Genomic DNA, 20,269 nt, shown 5'->3' on the forward strand with positions numbered 1-20,269 from the left:
TTAATGGCCTAGCTCTGATGTTCTTGCTGAGATGTATAGCAGTGTAACTTTTAAAGGACTTAACATTTTATGAAAGCATACGTTGTTGTCTCTGAGGTGTTCTTTCTCTTTTTAAACAATTCACTAGACTCTGTGTTGCAGCAGACACAGGGTTTATATCCATACATTATCTCATTTAATCAGCAAAATACCCTTGAAGTAGATACTAACATCCTCATTTTCAAAATAATTGAGGCTTAGAGAGTAAGCCACTCAATCAAGTCACAACTAGGACTCAAATCTCAGTTTCTGTGAAGCCAAAGCCCATGGCTTCACCAGTCATATCATATACTCTCCCCACTCTACTAAAATTTCCTTATCAAAGTTTGCACCAGAGCAAATCTGTGGGCTACAATCTTTTCATCACTCTTTTAGATAAGAACAGTTGGCCCACAAGACAACCAGAATGAAGGCAGGACAGGCACGGTGATCTGCTCTGGACTCTGGCGGTGAGATCTGTTCTCCTGGTGAAAACAGCAAAGCCAGTGTCAACATATGCATCTTCAAACCCTCTCAGTTTCGTTATCCTTTTTGAGGTCTTGGGGACACTACCTAGAATCTTTGTGTCGTCCCACACGCAGTCCAGACAGCCCATAGGTGTCTACTGCCCATAGTAGACAGCACTGTGGCTCCGGAAGGCCTCTGGAATTCTGTCCTGTTTCTGTAATGAGCTGGAAGCCTGTAATGGAGAGGATTTTGAATCTTCTGATTCTGACTGTAGTCTTCTTACTGACTGATTTTTTCTCTCTGAGTTATTCTGTGGTACTCTCTTTGTCCACTTTGCCACTGTTTTCTGTTTGTTTCCCTGCAGTCACTCAGGGTGGTTTCTGCTTTGATGTATGACAATGGTGAGCTCTTGTAGAAGATGGCTGGAATAGAGTCCAGTGAATTCCTCAGACAACAGCGAGGTGCTTATGGTGTCAGAAAAGCACGCACTCTGATATGGTTTGGCTGTGTCCCTGCCCAAATCTCACCTTGAAATGTAGCTCTCATAATCCCCCCAAGTCATAGGAGGGACCCAGTGGAAGGTAACTGAATCATGGGGGTGGTTACTCTCATGTTGTTCTTGTGATAGTGAGTTCTCATGAAATCTGATCGTTTTATAAGGGGTTTTCCCCTCACTTCACTCTGTACTTCTCCTTGCTGCCACCATATGAAGAAGGATGTGTTTGCTTTCCCTTCTGCCATGATTGTAAGTTTCCTGAGGCCTCCCCAGCCATGCTGAACAATGAGTCGATTAAATCTCTTTCCTTTATAAATTACCCAGTCTCGGGTATGTCTTCATTAGCAGTGTGAGACTGGATTAGTGAACACCCTCTCAGTTTCATTATCTTTACCTCCAGGTATACACAAATCTGTTTGATCTGTTCTCATGCAATTTCTTTGCACTGCCACAGTATTTATTTGCAGCAAATTCATTTGGCTCTCCATGAGAAGTCTGGTGGTGACAGGAGAGGGCACAAGAGCTAGAAGAGTTTCTAAACACCCTTATAGAAGCCAACGCAGGTCACTTAAGTCAATTTTTTTAGTTTAAGTGTCAGGTACTGTGTTATGAATATTAAATGGTATCTTATTTAGTTTTCACAATAATTCTCAGACAGGTTCCACCTTCATATGATTTCACAGATGTGTAAATTGTATAGATGTAAAGAAAATTGGACTTGGTCAAGGTCTCACAGCTATATCCAGCACACATGTAACTCCTCAAAATACTTTTTGCGGGGCGATATACATATATTTAACCCTTATAATAATCTCAGAAGAGAGATAGTAAATAATATCATTCTCTAGAGAATGAATTTAGCTTGGGAAGATGAAACTGCTTATATAATAAACAACAGGGCCAAAATTTAAAGCCAGGTACTTCTTCTCAAACTCATGCTCTAGCTTTCTGCCACATCATACCACCTCCCTTGTATTTGGTCTTAGTCACACTAAAGCCAGTCTATATCAATGTGAATCTCTTAATTTTATGCTAATGAATTTTACTGCTAATGAAGATAATTTTACATGTTCTTTTGTAGATACAAACAAGTAAGCAGATACTTTTATGATGAAATTCTAACACTCATAAGACTGAATGCTCTGGTTCACATATACTAGACTCAGATGGTTCAAGCCCCTTCCTTCACAAAGGTAAATGATAAATATATAAGATAATTCTCTCTCTCTCTCTCTCTCTCTCTCTCTCTCTCTCTTTCTCTCTTTTGAGACAGGATCTCACTCTGCAACCCGGGCTGGAATGCACTGGTGCAATCATGGTTTACTGTAACTTTGAACTCCTGGGCTCAAGTGATCCTTCCACCTTAGCCTCCTGAGTAGGTAGGATACAGGTACACACCATAACACTGGCTATGGTTAATTTTTTTGTAAAAACAAGATTTCACTATGTTGCCCAGATTGATCTTGAACTTCTGGCCTTAAGCAGTCCTCCCGCCGTAACCTCCAAAGAAAGTGTTGGGATTATAGGCATAAGCCACCACGCTCAATCTAATTCTCTTTTTAAATCTCTTCATGGATAAGGACTTCATAATAATAATTTTCAAAATCAACTGTTTATAATTTATTCTAGTACACCATAGGAAGACATGGAATATCAATATTTCGTTAATGTAAATTTTTTGGTATATGAATTCTGCATGTGTATACTAAACTTAAAGATCTTCAAAATATTTAAAAGCAAATTTCTATTCTTTTCAATAGATGGTATCCTAATCTTTCTGTTTGGGAATTTCCAGGGATGAAGTTAATAGTTAAATGATTCAAAAATACAGTAAGCCTCACTTAATGTAACTGATAGGCTCTTGGCAACTGCAACTTTAAGTGAAACGACGTACAGTAGGTCCTCAAATGACATGATTTCCTTCAAGGTAGTTTTATTATAAGGTTAGTGAAGAAAAAAAATTAGAGTTGTTATACATCATTCTGCTTAAAGTTGCAGCTACCAGGAACTTACCAATGACATTAAGTGAGGACTTACTGTACTGATAGAATACACCTAGGCACTGTGCTAACTGTTGTGAGAGATGAAGGAACACATGAAAGTTGGTCTCTAAACAGTTTATAATCTATCTGGGAGTTTCAATCCTGATACTCCCCGCTTCTCCCTGAACTATAGTCCTGCTCCCTAGTATAATGAAGCACAATTCCATGGCAGGGTAAATTCATGCCCACAACAAAGAGAACCTTACTTCAAGGTTAATACATGTTACTATATATCAAATCTTCCTACTAAAAAATATAGAAAAACAAAGTAAAGGGCAATTATATGATTCATATATGGTTAATTAATTAGCTATTCGGGTTCCCATAAGTTTGAAAATGCTATCACTGGATATTTCCAGTCATTCCATATCTTTCATGTGTGTATTTTCCTTTTCTGATCAGTTATGCTTTCTTGCACACATCTCTTCTGGACTTTATTCTATTATTTTCTGATAAACTATTTCATTTTTTCACAAAATGCTTCAAATTTTTACTCTATACAGTCAGATACTGGCCATCTCTTCTTACAGCTTTTTAAAGTTTCCAAAAGGGACAAGTTCTACTGGATCTGCTTTTTAATTCTACCACATGCATTAGTGAGGAAACCAATTATTCTCCTGCCATTATTAAACATTGTGATCCTGGTTAAATGCTTAGCATAACTGGTACCCAAATTACATTAGTGATTTTTTAAAAATTGACCAAATTGAAGTATTTTCACATGAATAAGATAAACCTGTGGTTTTCAGAGTGCTATTTGAAAGTTAACTGTACTAGCCACTAGAGGGAGCACAAAAAAAGTCAGGTTCAGCTGTCAAACTGCTGAGAGACAGAAGTTACTCAGAGAGAAGAGCAGTCTTCTCCACAGATCTACTCTTTCCCAACACATGTTATTTTCAGAGCCCCTAGCATGTACTGTTTGACCTTATTTATATTAATTGGTCAAAGGAACATGAATGTATATGCAACTAATTATACTGTATTAAATTTTCTCTTAGTGGTATCTTCAGACTTTTCTAGCTAAACATTTTTTAATCCTTTCTGGGATAGCTAATTTCTAGAGCCAGCAATGAAGCCACTTAAAGGCTTAGAGCCACTTTTATTTTCTGATACATCAGTTGATTGATATCAATTGTCAGGAGAATGGGGAGGCAGGAAACCTATAAGTTTGCTGCCTTGGGGAATTTAATTAGAGCCACTTTTATTTTCTGATACATCAGTTGATTGTTATCAATTGTCAGGAGAATGGGGAGGCAGGAAACCTATAAGTTTGCTGCCTTGGGGAATTTAACAAGTGCATAGTAGGCACCTATTCTGTACAATGCATCATGTCTTAAGCTGCACACGACACTGACAACAGTAACACCTGGCAATGATAGGTAGGAGAAATAGATGTAGGAAGTTATGAGGTAAGAAGACAATGCCACTGGGCACTGTTAATGTCCAGAGAAGGGGTTGGCACACTATGGCCTGTGGGCCAAATCTAGCCTGTGCTTGTTTTTGTAGACAAAGTTTTATTAGAACACTGCCATGCTCAGTCTCTTATGCACTGTCCATGGCGGCTTTCTAGCTACAACAATGTAGTTGAGCAGTTGTGGTAGAGAATGTATGGCCCACAAGCTTAAAATATTTACTATTTGGCTTTTTACAGAAGAAGTTTGCCAGCTGCTAGGGAAAGGATGATAAAGAACTAAAGTAGAGACATCCTTGAGGGAAGAGAAAGAAGAAAAAAATTGATAGGGTCTAAAGCATATATGGGATTAAGAACTTTCCATAGCTCATGACATGTTCTGCCTACATATAACTAAGAGGAATTAGAAATCTTTGGCACAGAACTTGCTTGGTTACTAATGTTCTAATTTAAAAAGTAATGCAAATGAGATACCCATTTCTTTGTCTTTACCTCCAACAAAAGATCAATTAATGGAGTTTGCTTGCTGGCAGGGGTAAGACAGAGGTTGTCTATGATTAAGACCCGCATGAAGTCAAAAACAAACTTTTTAGCCGGGTGATTGGTCAGATATGTCTTGGTGCCCACATTGCAGTACTCTGATTGGCTCCTGTTCATCCCTGTGTCTGCTGCAAATGCTTTAAACTCTTCTGCTGGAGATCCAACTTCATCATCAAGGTCAGTCACCTAGTAAAATCAAATGGAAAGATATGGTAATAACATTAGACTCTGACATTTTTACTTCTGTGTTTCCTAAAAATAAAACTGTAGCAGCAGCATTTTCCACCTATTAAGCTATTCAGCACATTATTTCGCTCTGTTTTACCTGACTCTTGCTTTCAAGGTAGTAATCTAGCACCATATGTCATGGTTGCACAACATACAGTGTTTCTGACTGACTACTAACAATATATCACCTTTATGTAGAATTATATGTCTATTGTGGTCAACTGCACTTAAAAAATATGAAATAATAAAATGAGGATAACTATATTTCCATATTTAAACTCTACCCCCATTGTGAAGTCAAATGTCACAGAATTTCACATAAAAATCTGGTATAATGGTAGCATGTAAGGGCTGATCCATTTTTTATAGGTTAAAAAAAAAATTTTTTAAAACAACATTAGTGCCAATTTTGAACCAAGTGACACAGAGAGAGAGAGAGAGAGAGAGAGAGAGAGAGAGAGACACTAGTAAACAGATTATAAGATGCTGACAGCTGAGCACGATGACTCATGCCTATAATCCCAGCACTTTGGGAGGCCGAGGCAGATGGATCACCTGAGGTCATGAGTTGGAGACCAGCTTGGTCAACATGGCCAGACCCCATCTATACTAAAAATATAAAAAAAAATTAACTGGGCATGGTGGTACATGTCTGTAATCCTAGCTATCTGGGAGGCTGAGGCAAGAGAGTTGCTTGAACTTGGGAGGCGGAGGTTGCAGTGAGACGAGATTATGCCACCACTGCATTCCAGCCTGGATGACAAGAGTGAAACTCCGTCTCAAAAAACAAAGATAAAGATCTCTTTTTTTTAAACGAAAATAAGGATTCTAAAATTATAAACAAGCCAGGGTATTAAGGCCATGTGTTATATTTGTCTTTCTCCTAAAAATCCTCACAATTTTAGAATAAGTATTGCATTGTTTTACATGGAGAAACATGAGTACAACGAAGGTCATTTATCCCAGGTCCTAAAGTACATGGCGGAAATCAGAAGAAACATCATGAAATTTTGAAGTACTATGAAGCAATAACTATCTTTTGGGTGCATTTTATCTATTTATTTTTAAACCTGTTTTATGTTTACAGTTTCTTAGCTAATCAACATCAACACATAAAAGTAAGTGATAAGTACAAGCCCCTACAATATGGTTTTGTGTAAACTACAGTGGTTCATTTGTTTTGAAAAGTCATCAGTTTTTACACAACTGAACTATCAGTTTCTGTAATGAATACTATTTAGACTCTAAAGTTATGAAACCATCCTGCAAGGCCTCTGCAAAAATGTGGTTCAGTGAATTTCTATATAAATACATTTTCAAAGCAGAAAACAAGGCGGCATATGAAAGAGAAGATATTATACATGCTAACACAATTTTTGGGCTTATTTTAAAGGATAAATAAATATCTATGCTATATATGATTATAATCTAATAGTTTTATTAAGTTAGTACAAAATAAGAAAAATAAGAAAAGCTGGGTGGAAGAATGGACCAACATATACTTTCAAACCTATAATTTATTTGTAAAAGTTAAATCCAGCTAATTCCTACTTCCTAAAATAAAAAATAAATAAATTTGGTTGGACTAGAGTTCTCTTAGCGGAAAAGGAAATTTTACAAGTACACAGCTAGCGTCACGTAAAATAAGAAATGAATCAACTACTTGAAAAGGGAAATTACTAACAAGAGACTTAATATGGTGAATGAGAAAAGGAAATTGAGTTCACTGTGATTTTAGGGGAAAGCAGAAGGAAAATGTGGGGAGCTGGGGACACCAGACAATGATGCAACAGGTGATGTAAAAAGTTATGAAACTGTAACTTGGTCAGAAGCTTAAAAGATTGTCAAAAAAAAAAATCTGCTAACCATTAGAACAGACTAATTCCAGTTCTGACATTTTCCTCCCCCTTTCCTACCATCTCTGAGTAAGGGCGAATATTGAAGGGGAAGACCGTGGCTGCTAATGCACACAGGAAGTCAGGGCTCATCCACATGGAGGCAAGGTCTGGAACGTTGTGATACAAATATCTGAAGAACTGCATCAGGGTCACAGGATATTCTCGGAGCCAAGATCCCTCTTCTTCTGATTGCCAAGGCTGTCATGGGGACACAAGAGGAAACACTGTTAAGAGTAATTGACATTGCTATAAATTATTTTAAAAGTCCATTACTCAGTATTCTTATGAAACTGGATATGCTGATGGTCTAGAACTCCTTTGTAAACCACACATATGAGCAAACACACATGTACACACACATGCAAAGAAATTTAGAAACTAGCTAAAACAAAAATAATCCCCTTAGAAACTGATGGGATCGTTGTCTAATCGTTGGATCACTCACAGTTCTGCTAACTAGAATCAGTGGTTTTGATTATTCATTATTATTACCATGAGTCTTGGTGGTACCAAAGTAGTTGTATTACCATCAATGTTGCCTCATCGTGCATTATGCCAGGGAGTTAGGAGTAAGATAAAAGCTGGGAAATTACTTCACCTTTCTGAGCCTCACTCTTAAGCATTATGTAATACAACAACAATAATGACAATAATTAAAAAAATAACATGAATACTGTACACTTAAACAATGTGTATCTTCTGATACCTGCCCAGAGAGTGGGTTTTTAAAAACTTTTCTTAGATTTTATAAATAGGCACCAAAACAAGACTCCTAAAACATTCTAAATTAATACATTTAATGGTAATGTTCTGTTCTTAGATGACACAACAATAGTTTTGACCTAAATTAGATTTGTCAGGTACATGTAAGTCAAGGAGTCAAGTTAATATTTCCTGTTACAACACAATCCTAAATTCTATAAATAAATCTGGTCATCATTCACAGTATTCCTGTCAGATCGATGGGAATATCAATTTTGTCTTTTATGCTTTCAATTCTTCATCTCTCAGTTAGACATAAAGCAGAAAAAAAGCAAAAACAAAATCAAATGAAATTTGTATTGTTAACATTTCTGACCTCTAAATGAAAGTGATTTTAAAAGTTCAAATTATACATTATTGTAATAACATACACTATAAATTATATGCTCATCATATATGTACTCATTTTAATATATTTTTATTACATTAATAAGTTAATACTTTTGAGACGTTATGTATCATGCATGTTTCTAAGTGCTTTATGTGTATATGGTATCTTATTAATTCCTCACAAAAACCCAAAGAGATACATTCTATTATTACTGGCATTTTAAACACCAGGAAACTAAGGCACATAACTGAGGATAATAGATCTTAAGTACCAGAGGAGGGATTTTAACCCAGGCAGGGCTCCAGAGTCCATGGTCTTAACAACTACACAGTCTGTTCTTACATCAGACATAACTTTGTCTAACAAATGTGTCTGAAGTTCCAGAGATCATACAGTAAATAAATAGCTGTATTAACAAAAAATTCCTTTATTTACAAAAAAGTATCACAGGCAGTAGGAACTCTCAATAGGTCTGAGTATCAGAGTGAACTTACTGAATTCAGCATGCTGCGGAGCATTCCCAATAATAAAAAAACAGCTTCTGTGCATACGTTATGGATAGAAGAGACCACAGTTCCGCTGGAGGCAGGAACTCCAAAGATAAATGTCCAAATGGAATCCAAATCAAACTGCAGAGCCAAAATTGACCAAATATTAGCTACCACTAATGTTTTTCAGTAGAGACCTTCGTAAGTTCGAATACACTAAAACTTCTTTGAAACTGGTTTGTGATTTTTTTTTAAAGTAACGATATAGACATAAAGAACTGGTACCCTTCTATCCTACATTTTAAAACTCATTTTTTAGTTATAAGATAATTGGATACTGTACAATGTATCATTCTGCATCCTGCCTTAGGTACCTATGTTAAAAATATTGTTTTCTACTTTTTCCTAAAGAAAATAAAAATAAAATACATGTTAGTCAGCCAAGAGATAAAATTATAGAACCAACACATTTAAGCAAAATCTTTTAAATAAAGTGTATTAAGCTCACTTCTTTCCCATTCTCAGAAATATTTTAATTCCATTTTAGATACTTACAGATAAGATCTGATAAAATAAAAATTAATTTGAGACTTATTCATAGCTGTTTTATATATAAACTTTATGACTATGGTGCCGTGTATATTGAAAAATTGCATAACCAACACAACTGTGCTAAGCATGAGTCTGTATCTTGATTTAATATAAGGGCACAGACTCAAGTGTTTACATTTAAAAGATTTTGTCAACTACTAGAATTGATTTAAATAGCATTTGGCATTAGGACAGAAGCACAGTTGAGTTTAAAAGCTAAATTCCTAAGTCTTTGCAGTGCCACAAACATAAACTATATATAGGTATCTTTACTAGTCTTCAATTAGAAGTAAAGGCTTACTGTTTCCCTAATGTGGATGGTATCTATTATCAAGTACATTTTTTTTTTTCCTGATCAGAATTTGCTCCGAGAATCCTGTCACACTCACTTGAGGAGTGGTATTTAATTTATTGTATATAAGCTACTCCTTTCATTTTTAATTCTGCAGAAATAAATCACATAGCAGGCCAGGCACTATGGCTCATGCCTACAATCCCAGCACTTTGGGAGGCTGAGGCAGGAGGATCACCTGAGGTCAGGAGTTCAAGACCAGCTTGGCCAACATGGTGAGATCTTGTTTTTACTAAAAATACAAAAATTAGCCTGGTGTGGTGGTGCATGCCTTAGTCCCAGCTACTCAGGAGGCTGAGGTAGGAGAATCACTTCAACCCAGAAGGCAGAATTTTCAGTTGGCTGAAATCAGGCCACTGCAATCCAGGTGACAGAGTGAGACTCTATCTCAAAAACAAAATAAAAACAAATCACATTAACAAAAGAGTTATTTAGATCACCACTAAATATCATCCAAAGTCTTTATGCATATATAATATGTAGAGTAATCATATAGGAAAAAAATGTAAACAAGGATGAAGGATTTCTTTTTGGGAAAATTTTCTGTGGTATTTTCAGATTTTTCTGTTCCAAATCAAACCTTAAATGTGGGGAAAGTGATGGAATTGACAGTTGGTTTTACAGTGATTATCCATTATCCTACGGTGATTCTTTGGAATACACAATTTCACGCACCCCTTACTAGGTAATTCCTACCTGGCAACCCTGCTTACTCCGGCAGCTGATGACAGGCACACTGACCTGCAGGTTCTCAGGCAGCTCACTAACTGGCTGCTGCAGAAACAATGCCATGAGGAGAAAATAGAGGGCAGGGACATTAGTGTGTTTAGGAAGGAATGACTGAAGGACTGGAAAACCAGGAAAATGACAAGCATCTCGGTTAATCTCCCTGACTGTCGATCTTCCACCAGCACTTCTGCCCACGTTGAATCCTAAGAGGAAAAATAACAGTGTGCAAAATTAGCAATGGATAAACATGCTCTATTAACAAAGGAAGTAATTCAGCATGTGTAATATTTCTATCCAGAACATTTATATTACTATAGGCAATTAAGTATTCGATTGATAAATTAATCTTCAGTCAAGTTTCACTTTACCATTTGTTTGATTTTAGCAAGCCTGCCTATTAGGATATTGGTTTTGAAACACAGTTGAGACAATCAGATACAAGAGTTTGAAAATACTTCTTAAGAGGATATAAGTTCTTATTAAAGAAAGATCTCAGACAAACTCTATAGTGTTGCTGGCTTGTATTTCCCTAAGAAAAAACTGAAATGCAAAATACAGACAAAATTTAGAATGCTACACAAAATATAACTTAAAAATGTCCTTGCTGTATTTTTATTTTTTTGAGACACAGCCTTGCTCTGTTGCTCAGGCTGGAGTGACCTTGGCTCACTGTAATTTCCACTTCCTGGGCTCAAAGCAATCCTTCCACCTCAGCCTCCTGAGGGACTACTGGTATGAGCTACCATGCCCAGCTAAGTTTTGTAACTTGTTATAGAATAGTTTACATATTTCATTTGTCCTGAAAATCATGATAAACTAGTGAACCTTAAATTATCTATGAATTTAGAGACAAAACTAAATGAATAAGTGAAACAATCTTTACTCAACATGATCTGTAATCTGTTGGAAAGCTGCTGGGCAGTGGGATGGCAAATCCAAGCCCGTTGTGGCTGCAGCTGTCCACTGGCTGAGCTGAACATCCAGAATTCCGTCTAGAAACCCAGCCTTTTCTTTTTAGGAGCTGGTCAGTTCTTATTAATATAGCTTATGGCAGGCGTCCCCAAACTACGGCCCACGGGCCGCATGCAGCCCCATGAGGCCATTTATCCGGCCCCCCACCGCACTTCAGGAAGGGGCACCTCTTTCATTGGTGGTGAGTGAGAGGAGCACAGTATGTGGCAGCCTTCCAATGGTCTCAGGGACAGTGAACTGGCCCCCTGTGTAAAAAGTCTGAGGACACCTGGTTTATGGCATCAATGTTTCTATCAATCTTGTTTCCTCTGTTTTATAAAGAAATTCAGGATACACCCTAAACATTTGGTTCACCCCATACCTAGGGAAGTACTCAGTACACAGTGAATGTTGGTCAAATTTTCAATGGAAACTTCTGTGAATAGTAAGCAATAGATAAAGAACTGATTTTGGTCTGAAGCAATTTGTATTTCAAATAGATATTCACATTTGTTATTTATTATTCTAAGAGATGAGGGTTCACTCTGTTGCCCAGGCTGGAGTACACTGATGTGATCATGGCCCACTTGACCTCAAACTCGTGGACTCAAAGGATCCTCCTGCCTCACCCTCCCCAGTAGCTAGGACTACAGGCACATGCAACCATGCCTGGCTAATTAAAAAAAAATTTTTTATAGAAACAGGGTCTTGCTACGTTGCTCAAGCTGGTCTCAAACTCCTAGCCTCAAGTGATCCCCCAGACTTGGCATCCTAAAGCACTAAGATTACAGGTATAAGTGACTGCACTCAGCATAGATATCCATATTTTTTTCAACTTACTTTTTTCTGAAATGCAGTCAAGTACATATTACAACTGTTATTTTACTTAATAAAGGAAAAATTTACGTCTAGGTGGCTTTTAAAATATTTTATCCTAATCAATTGCTCAGTGTCATGTGAATTAACTTCCAAAGTATGTTATTCTAGTAAAAAATTACATAGCAATTTACAAGCTCTTTCCCATATAATTTCTTAATCACAATGAATATGTCAGGTAAAAAAGTAGTAGTATCATTTTTACAACATAGAAAACATGATTTGTTCCATGTAACAATGTGGCATAAGTAGAGGCACTAGGATTTGAAAACTCATTTCTCTATTTTAGAGTCTGTAAAATTATTGTTTTCTTTGCCCTTATTAATGAAACTATGAATAAGCATTAATTTAGATACAAGTAGTTACACTACATGAAATATATTTTTAGGGCTGCCATATAAAAGAATGAGTTCATGTCCTTTGCAGGGACATGGATGAAGCCAGAAACCATCATCCTCAGCAAACTAACACAGGAACAGAAAACCAAACACCACATGTTCTCACTCATAAGTGGGAGTTGAACAATGAGAACACATGGATACACAAAGGGGAACATCACACATCAGGGCCTGTGGAGGGTGGAGGTCAAGGAGAAGGCGCACATTAGGACAAATAAATTCCTGATGAATGTGGGGCTTAAAACCTAGATGACTTGTTGATGGGTGCAGCAAACCACCATGGCACATGTATACCTATGTAACAAATCTGCATATTCTGCACATGTATCCCAGAACTTAAAGTAAAATGTTTTTAAAAAGATATTTTTATGAAGAAAAATTTGACAAAAACTAATAAATGTAAATTAAAAAGTTAAAAAAAATTAGGTTGCTATTCAGATCAAGAAGAAATAGAATCAAATGAACTGATATGCATACCTGTTTATACACACAAATATGTATGTGTCAGACATATTCAAGAAAAATTAAATTAAGTGGGGCGAAATTGAAATTAAATTTAAATTGAATACCTAGATTTCTTCTTTGAAATCAAAACAGCATATGCATATGCATGCAAGTACCAATGAATGACAAAAAGATTCTAAGGTATGAAATCAGGTAGGTCAGATACAGTGAAAGCAATTTATCTCTTTCTAATATTACTGAGGTGACATAGGACAGAGAAAGCACAGGACTAACAGAAGAGATTCTTAGACAGTATTATTACTGCCTAGCCAACTAACCTTATGTAGTTAATAGTCTTAATTTCCTAATTAGAGAAAATAATCCTTACTTTATATTCATTGGGCTTATTTTCTAGAAAATAAAACTTATATGCTATAAAATATATACCTGTTTCCAGAATCATGAAGGACAAATGAAATGACATATGTGAAAGAATTTTGCAAATAACAATGTATTATTATAAATCTCAGGTGTTATTACTACTGCTGCTGCTTGTCTTCAAAATAAGCATTGCTGTCAATTAGCATTTAAACCTAGCATATTCAAAAGAACTCACATTCAATTGTGCCTTTCACTGTTTATTCTCCAGTAGATATTAAAGCCAGTAAACTGAACTTACTAACAAACTGTTCAAAACAATTACATCTGTAGATTAACTCTTTCCCCAGAGTTCATGCAAAATAGTGATCTATTTTTAAGCACAAAACTACCTATGATGATCACTTACAATGTGTATTATAAAGCATATAATTTTCCTTAGAAATCATTTCACAGTGAAATGGAAATGACACTTTTCCTTTATCATATACAAAGTTTCTGCAGACCTTCTTCACATATGAAATAACAATACGACAGTACTATGTTGGAAGATCTGTCTTCCTAACATTTGCTTTGATGTTTGAAGTAGTAGAGGCAGTGCCTAGACATTGATACTTACCGTTTTTTCTATAATTAAATTACATACTAAATTCTAATCTCTAATTTTCCCATTGGACTAAGGTAAATAAATATACTGAATACAAGCTTCTTAAGATCAAACATCTGACAATTAGCTATGATTTACAAGGTAATGTTACATAACAAATATATTTTTAAAATTATTTAAGAACTAAATGACTTTGCCTTTAAATAAAAATGCTACCTTCAAATACATATTTTCCAAAGTAGTATTACTAATATGAATGGAAATATAGGAGTTCAAATAAATCTAGCATAGGAAATTGCAATTTTCTAACATTAGGTAAATGCTCAGTTATATGTTGAAAATAGCCATGATACCAGTGAGCTAACATCCTTGTGTGGCAATATAACACAATGTTAAAAGCACAGGCTTTGGAACTGGGTGAAATGAATTTGGTTTTCCAATCTGTAAAATAGGTATGATAATATTTGCACCTCACAGAGTTATTGTGATGAAATGTTATTACCTGGCAAGTGTTTAAGAACTGGCACATGGTAAGTACCCCAAATAAATATTTATTATTATTATTATTAATTTAGTTCTACTTATAATTTAGTAGTTATCTACTTACAGATCAGTAAGGCCTATAATACAAAAAGATCCTGAGGAATTCCCTGAGTTTTCAAACTTTAGTATCTTATCTCTGTCTTCAGTTTGATTTGCCATTTAAAAAGCCCAATTTGAAATCTTCTAAGTTTTTTTATTCTATCATTAATTAAAATTAGTATCTTTTTAATGGTGATTAAACTGGAGAGGATAAGTTTCCATAAATTTAAAAATAAAACACAACACACCAGCTCATTTTCAAGCAGTGGACTAGAAAAGTCCCATACCTAATACAGTTCCAATCTTATTAGTTAAGACAGAATCTGTCTGTTCAAGCCATCCTCCACCACTGAGTCCTTCTTTAAACTTGATGAGAATAGACTGATTACTTAGTAGGACAACAAGAATCCTCATGGCTGCTGTAACTGTGGTGGAATGTAAGTGTTCCTCCATAAACATCATGATCCAGTCAAAACCCAGTGTCTTCACCAGTTCTTCACAAGCTCTATTGAAAGACAGATGGATTTAAAAAGCAAGAAACAAAATTAACTTCAGAAATTAGACTTCAAATCAAAAAGGACAAAGAAGACTGAGTTTCATTCTTCAGACATTATAAATTTCAGGGTTAAAAAAACATATTTAAAGTCAGTGACAATCCCTTCTTTCGCCTAATATGAATTAACTAGTAGTAGCAAGTGGTAGAATCACTTTTAAACAGATTACTTACTGCAAATTAATGCTTGTCTTTTCTTTAGATGTATAAATTAGTTTTAGCAAGATATCCAGAAGTCTATTCCTCAAAAGTATAAGATTAGCAGATACAAGACCTCCAAACTCCTCTTCAGTTCCTAAAATAAAAATAAATACATTAAACCTCTCTAGCGGATAAGCTAAAATAAAATGTCCAACGTAGTTCTTTGAAATCTTACTGAAAAATTTCTTTTAGAAAACATTTTCTCCAGAACTGCTTTCCACCAACATGGACAAGAAAATGGATCAGTTAAATATTTTTCTTTAGAACTCTGAAAATTGTTCATTTACATTTGACACTTCCTAAACTAGTGATACTAAGGCTCTGAGACCATTTTTACATTAATATGCCCCTGGCCCTCCCAATAGGGTGAAAGTCAACAAATGAGGACCATGCAAATAATAATAATAACCACTGACTTTTCAACCTCTCAAATCCTTTTTAGTTTTTTATTTTATTTTATTTTATTTTATTTTATTTTATTGAAAGAGAGAGAGAGACATATCTTTTAGAAAACATTTTCTCCAGGACTGCTTTGAGAGATATAGTTAAATCTACCAAATTTAAAAACTGAAAATAGGAGCACAGATTTACTCAATAAATGTAATACATAAAGGAAAGTTAGAATTAAATAGCACAAAAGAAAGGCAAAGTTGCATAAATGCATAAAAGAGAAATTAGAAAAGAAAGGAAGAAACAGAGCTCAGAGGTTCTCAGTGCTGGAAGTACACAGAACCGGGCATCGACAACCCAGATTTCCAAACCCAGCTCTAGTCCAACAGAGCAATAAGTTAACCGAGTCACAGACCTTACAGAGGCACACCTTCTTTTAATGCACTTTGCAGATAATGTGTTTCTTACAAATTAAAGGGTTGTGGCAACCGTACATACAGCAAGTCTAATCAGGCCATTTTTTTTTTTTTCCCCCAAAAGCATGTGCTCACTTCATGACTCTGTCTTATCTGGTAACTCTTATAATGTTTCAGACTTCTTCATTATTATAATATCTGTTATGGTGCTCTTTGATGTTACTATAGCAATTGTTTACGAGTGCCACAAACTGTACTCTTATAAGACAGTGAACTTAATCAAAAAATGTGTGTTTTGACAGCTCTACCAACTGGCCATTTCCCTATCTCACTCTTCTCAGGCCTCACTATTCCCTGAGACATAATAATATTGAAATTAGACTAATTAATAATCCTAAAATGGCGCCTAGATGTTCAAGTGAAAGGAAGAGTCATGTATTTCTCACTTTAAATCAAAAATAAGAAATAATTAAGTTCAGTGAAGAAGGCATGTTGAAAGATGAAACAAGCCCAAAGCTGGCCTCTTATGCTAAAAAGTTAGCTAAGCTGTGAATACAAAGAAAAAATTCTTAAAGAAAACTGGAAGTGCTACTCCAGTGAACACACAAATTATTAAACAATAAATAAATAAAACAGCCTTATTGCTGATAGAAAGTTTTACAGGTCTAGATAGAAGACTAAGTCATCTACAACATTCCCTTAAGGTAAAACATAATCCTGAGCAAAGCCTGAACTCTCTTCAACTCTATGAAGGCTGAGAGAGGTGAGAAAGCTGCAGAAGAAAAGTTGGGGGCCAGATGCACTGGCTCATTACTGTAACAAAACATTAGGGAGACTGAGGTGGGAGAATCTCTTGAGCCCAGGAGTTTGAGACCAACCTGGGCAACACAGTGAGACCTGGTCTCTAAAAACTTAACAAAATGAACACATCTATGGTCCCGGCTACTCAGGAGGCTGACATGTGAGGATCTCTGGAGCCCAGGAGGTTGAGGGTGCAGTGAGCCACGATCCTGCCACTGCACTCCAGCATGGGTGACAAAGTCAGACCCTGTCTTGAAAACAAACCAACAAACAAACAAAAAGAAAAAACAAAGAAAGGCTGGAAGCTAGCAGAGAATGGTTCAGAAGGTTTAAGGAAAGAAGCCATCTCCATAACCAAAGTGCAAGATGAAGCAGCAAGTGCTGTTGTAGAAGCTGCAGCAAGTTATCAGAGGATCTAGTAAGATTATTAATAAACATGGCGACACTAAACAACAAATTTCTCCAACAGACTTCTGAACAGATTTTTCCAACAGCTTCCTATTGGAAGAAGATGCCATCTAAGACTTTCATGGCTAGAGGGGAGAAGTCAATGCCTGGCTTTAAAGTTCCAAAGAACAGGGCTGACTCTCTTGTTAGAGGTTAATGTAGTTTGTGACGTTAAGTGGAAGCCAATGCTCATGCATCATCTTGAAAATCCTAGGGCCCTAAGAATAAAGCTCAATGTACTTTGCCTGTGCTCTCTAAATGAAATAACAAGAGTCTGGATGACAGCAAACCTGCTTGCAGCATGGTTTACTAAATATTTTAAGCCCATTGTTCAGACCTACTGCTCAGAAAAAAAAGGTTCCTTTCAAGATACTACCAGCACATTGACAATGCACCTAGTCATCCAAGAGCTCTGATGGAGATGCACAAAAAAATTAATGTTGTTTTCTTGCCTGCTAATACAACATCCATTCTGCAGCCCATGGATCGAGGAGTAATTCTAACTTTAAAGTTTTATAATTTAAGAAATACATTTCATAAGGCTATAGCTGCCACAGACTGATTTATCTGATCTGGGCAAAGTAAATTAACAATCTTTTGGATAAAATTCACCATTTTAGATGCCATTAAGAATAATAATGATTCATGGGACGAGGTCAAAATATAAACATGAACAGGAGTCTGGAAGAAGTTGATTCCAACCCTCATGGATGACTTCGAGAGGTTCAAGACTTCAGTGAAAGAAGTAACTGCAGGTGTGGCAGAAATAGCAAGAGAACTAGAATTAGAAGTGAAGCCTGAAGATGTGACTGAATTACTGCCATTTCATGACATAACTTTAACAGATGAGAAGCTGCTTTTTATGGATGAGCAAAGAAAGTTGTTTCTTGAGATGGAATCTACTCCTGGTTAAAATTATTTGAACATTGTACAAATAATAACAAAAAATTTAGAATATTAAATAAACTTAACTGATATAGCAGTGACAGTTTTTGAAAGGATCAAGTCCAATTTTTAAAGAAGTTTTACCATAGATAAAATTTCATCAAACAATATCGCATTCTACACAGAACATTTTTGTGAAAGGAAGAGTTCACTGTTATAGCAAACTACATTCTCCTATCTTTGCTTTTATTATTACTTTTAATTGACATATAATTGAATACATTTATGGGGAACAGTATATTTCAATACATGTGTAATGACCAAATCAGAATAATTAGACCTGAAACCACTCTTGTCTTATTTTAAGAAGTTGCCACAGCCACCTCAATCTTCAGCAACCACCATCCTGGTCAATCAGCAGCCAACAATATCCGGACAACACCCACCATCCGCAAAAATTACGATTTGCTGAAGGCTCAGATGAGCATTAGGGTTTTTTAGCAATTAAAAAAAAAAAACAACTTTTAAATTGAGTTATATACATTTTTTTAAAGACATAATGCTACTGCACACATAGTAGACTACAGTATAGTGTAAATATAACTTTTACAACACTGGGAAACCAAAAAGTTTATGTGACTCACTTTATTGTGATGTTAGCTTCACTGCAGTGCTGTAGAACGAAACCTGCAATATTTCCAAAGTATTCCTAACACTTTCCTTCATTCTAGAACTAAGGCTCAGGCTAAACGTTCATGGTTATATACTTTTACTTGTTTAGGGGCAATGTACCTTTGAACTGTCCTTTAAAATGCTGACTTAGCATCTTAACCATTATGGATACTTCAAGCTACCAAGAAGAACTCAAGATCTCCACCTCTTTAAGGGACAGAGACTAGTAATTTGCAAATTGCCTTATTGAAGGAATATCATAAAACTTATTACTCTAAGAGCTACTTCCTTTTAATTTTTCTATAACAAAGTAATACTCTACACAGAAATTTAAAAATTTATTTAACCTTTATGTCTCCTTTTCTCACTGTCATGGTTTTCATTTTTTGGAACATTATATTATACTCAATAAAGTCTTCAGAGCATATCAAACAAATAATAAATGTCATATACTAATAAGACTAGCAATTTGCTTCTGACTTTATTATTTCAAATGGCCATAAAGTGATGATGGCCATAACAGTCTAATCAACTTGGCACATTAATAGAAAAATTTACTAATTTATACATCCTTACTTCAGTTCCTATATGAAAGTAAAATTTACAATACTACTATGGTTATTGAATTCAATAGACAGCTAATAAATATGGAAACCAGAGAAATTTTTTTCCCACTTTTTTTTTTTTTTTGAAAGAGAGACTTACTCTGTCACTCAGGTTGAAGTGCAATGGCACAATCACAGTTCACTACAGCCTCAATCACCTCAGGCTCAAGTGATTCTTTCACCTCTGAGTAGCTAGGTCTATAGGTGCACACCACCACATCTAGTTACTTTTTGTAGAGATGTAGCTTTGCCATGTTGCCCAGGTTGGTCTTGAATTCCTGGGCTCAAGTGATTTACTTGCTTCAGCCTCCTAAAATGTTGGGATTACAGGCATGTGCTACCACGCTCAGCTCACATTATTTTTTATACTTGAAACAAATACATTATATATTTCAGCAATCTTTAAAGTACTTTTCCTACCTAATTATAATGAGTCAGCCTATATTAATTTAGAACTTAGAAATAATCTTTGCATTTGGTTGGATAATGTAGTAGTTAAAAGCTTGGAATGCTGGTTTGGACTTCCTGGGTTCCCATATAGTCAATGGTATGATCTTGGATAAGTTTCTCTTACTTACTATCTTTCTGGGCTGCAGTTTCCTCCCTAGGATAATAATTGTAATAGTTTCCTCCTATAATAATAATTATATTACTAGTATAATTGGAATAATAGTACCTATTTCATATGGTTATTACAAAATTATATAGA

At 35.6% G+C, this 20,269-nt stretch overlaps 1 protein-coding gene across 9 annotated transcripts in view; it reads right to left on the reverse strand.

The window, feature by feature from the left end:
* WDFY3 (WD repeat and FYVE domain containing 3) overlaps positions 1 to 20,269 on the reverse strand; it is a 292,916-nt gene that overhangs the window by 72,241 nt on the left and 200,406 nt on the right. For 8 of the 9 annotated variants that reach the window (XM_074396388.1, XM_074396384.1, XM_074396387.1 and 5 more), the window contains 6 exons: positions 15,318 to 15,438; positions 14,878 to 15,095; positions 10,322 to 10,557; positions 8,689 to 8,823; positions 7,120 to 7,299; positions 4,928 to 5,161 (listed from right to left, as the gene is read on the reverse strand). In XM_074396388.1, coding sequence (XP_074252489.1) covers positions 4,928 to 5,161; positions 7,120 to 7,299; positions 8,689 to 8,823; positions 10,322 to 10,557; positions 14,878 to 15,095; positions 15,318 to 15,438 — 1,124 coding nt within the window. The remainder of the gene's footprint in view (positions 1 to 4,927; positions 5,162 to 7,119; positions 7,300 to 8,688; positions 8,824 to 10,321; positions 10,558 to 14,877; positions 15,096 to 15,317; positions 15,439 to 20,269) is intronic. The other variant, XM_074396385.1, reaches the window with a different exon arrangement.

The sequence above is a fragment of the Saimiri boliviensis genome, chromosome 3 (assembly GCF_048565385.1).
Source record: "Saimiri boliviensis isolate mSaiBol1 chromosome 3, mSaiBol1.pri, whole genome shotgun sequence".
NCBI classification, from domain to species: Eukaryota; Metazoa; Chordata; class Mammalia; order Primates; family Cebidae; genus Saimiri; species Saimiri boliviensis.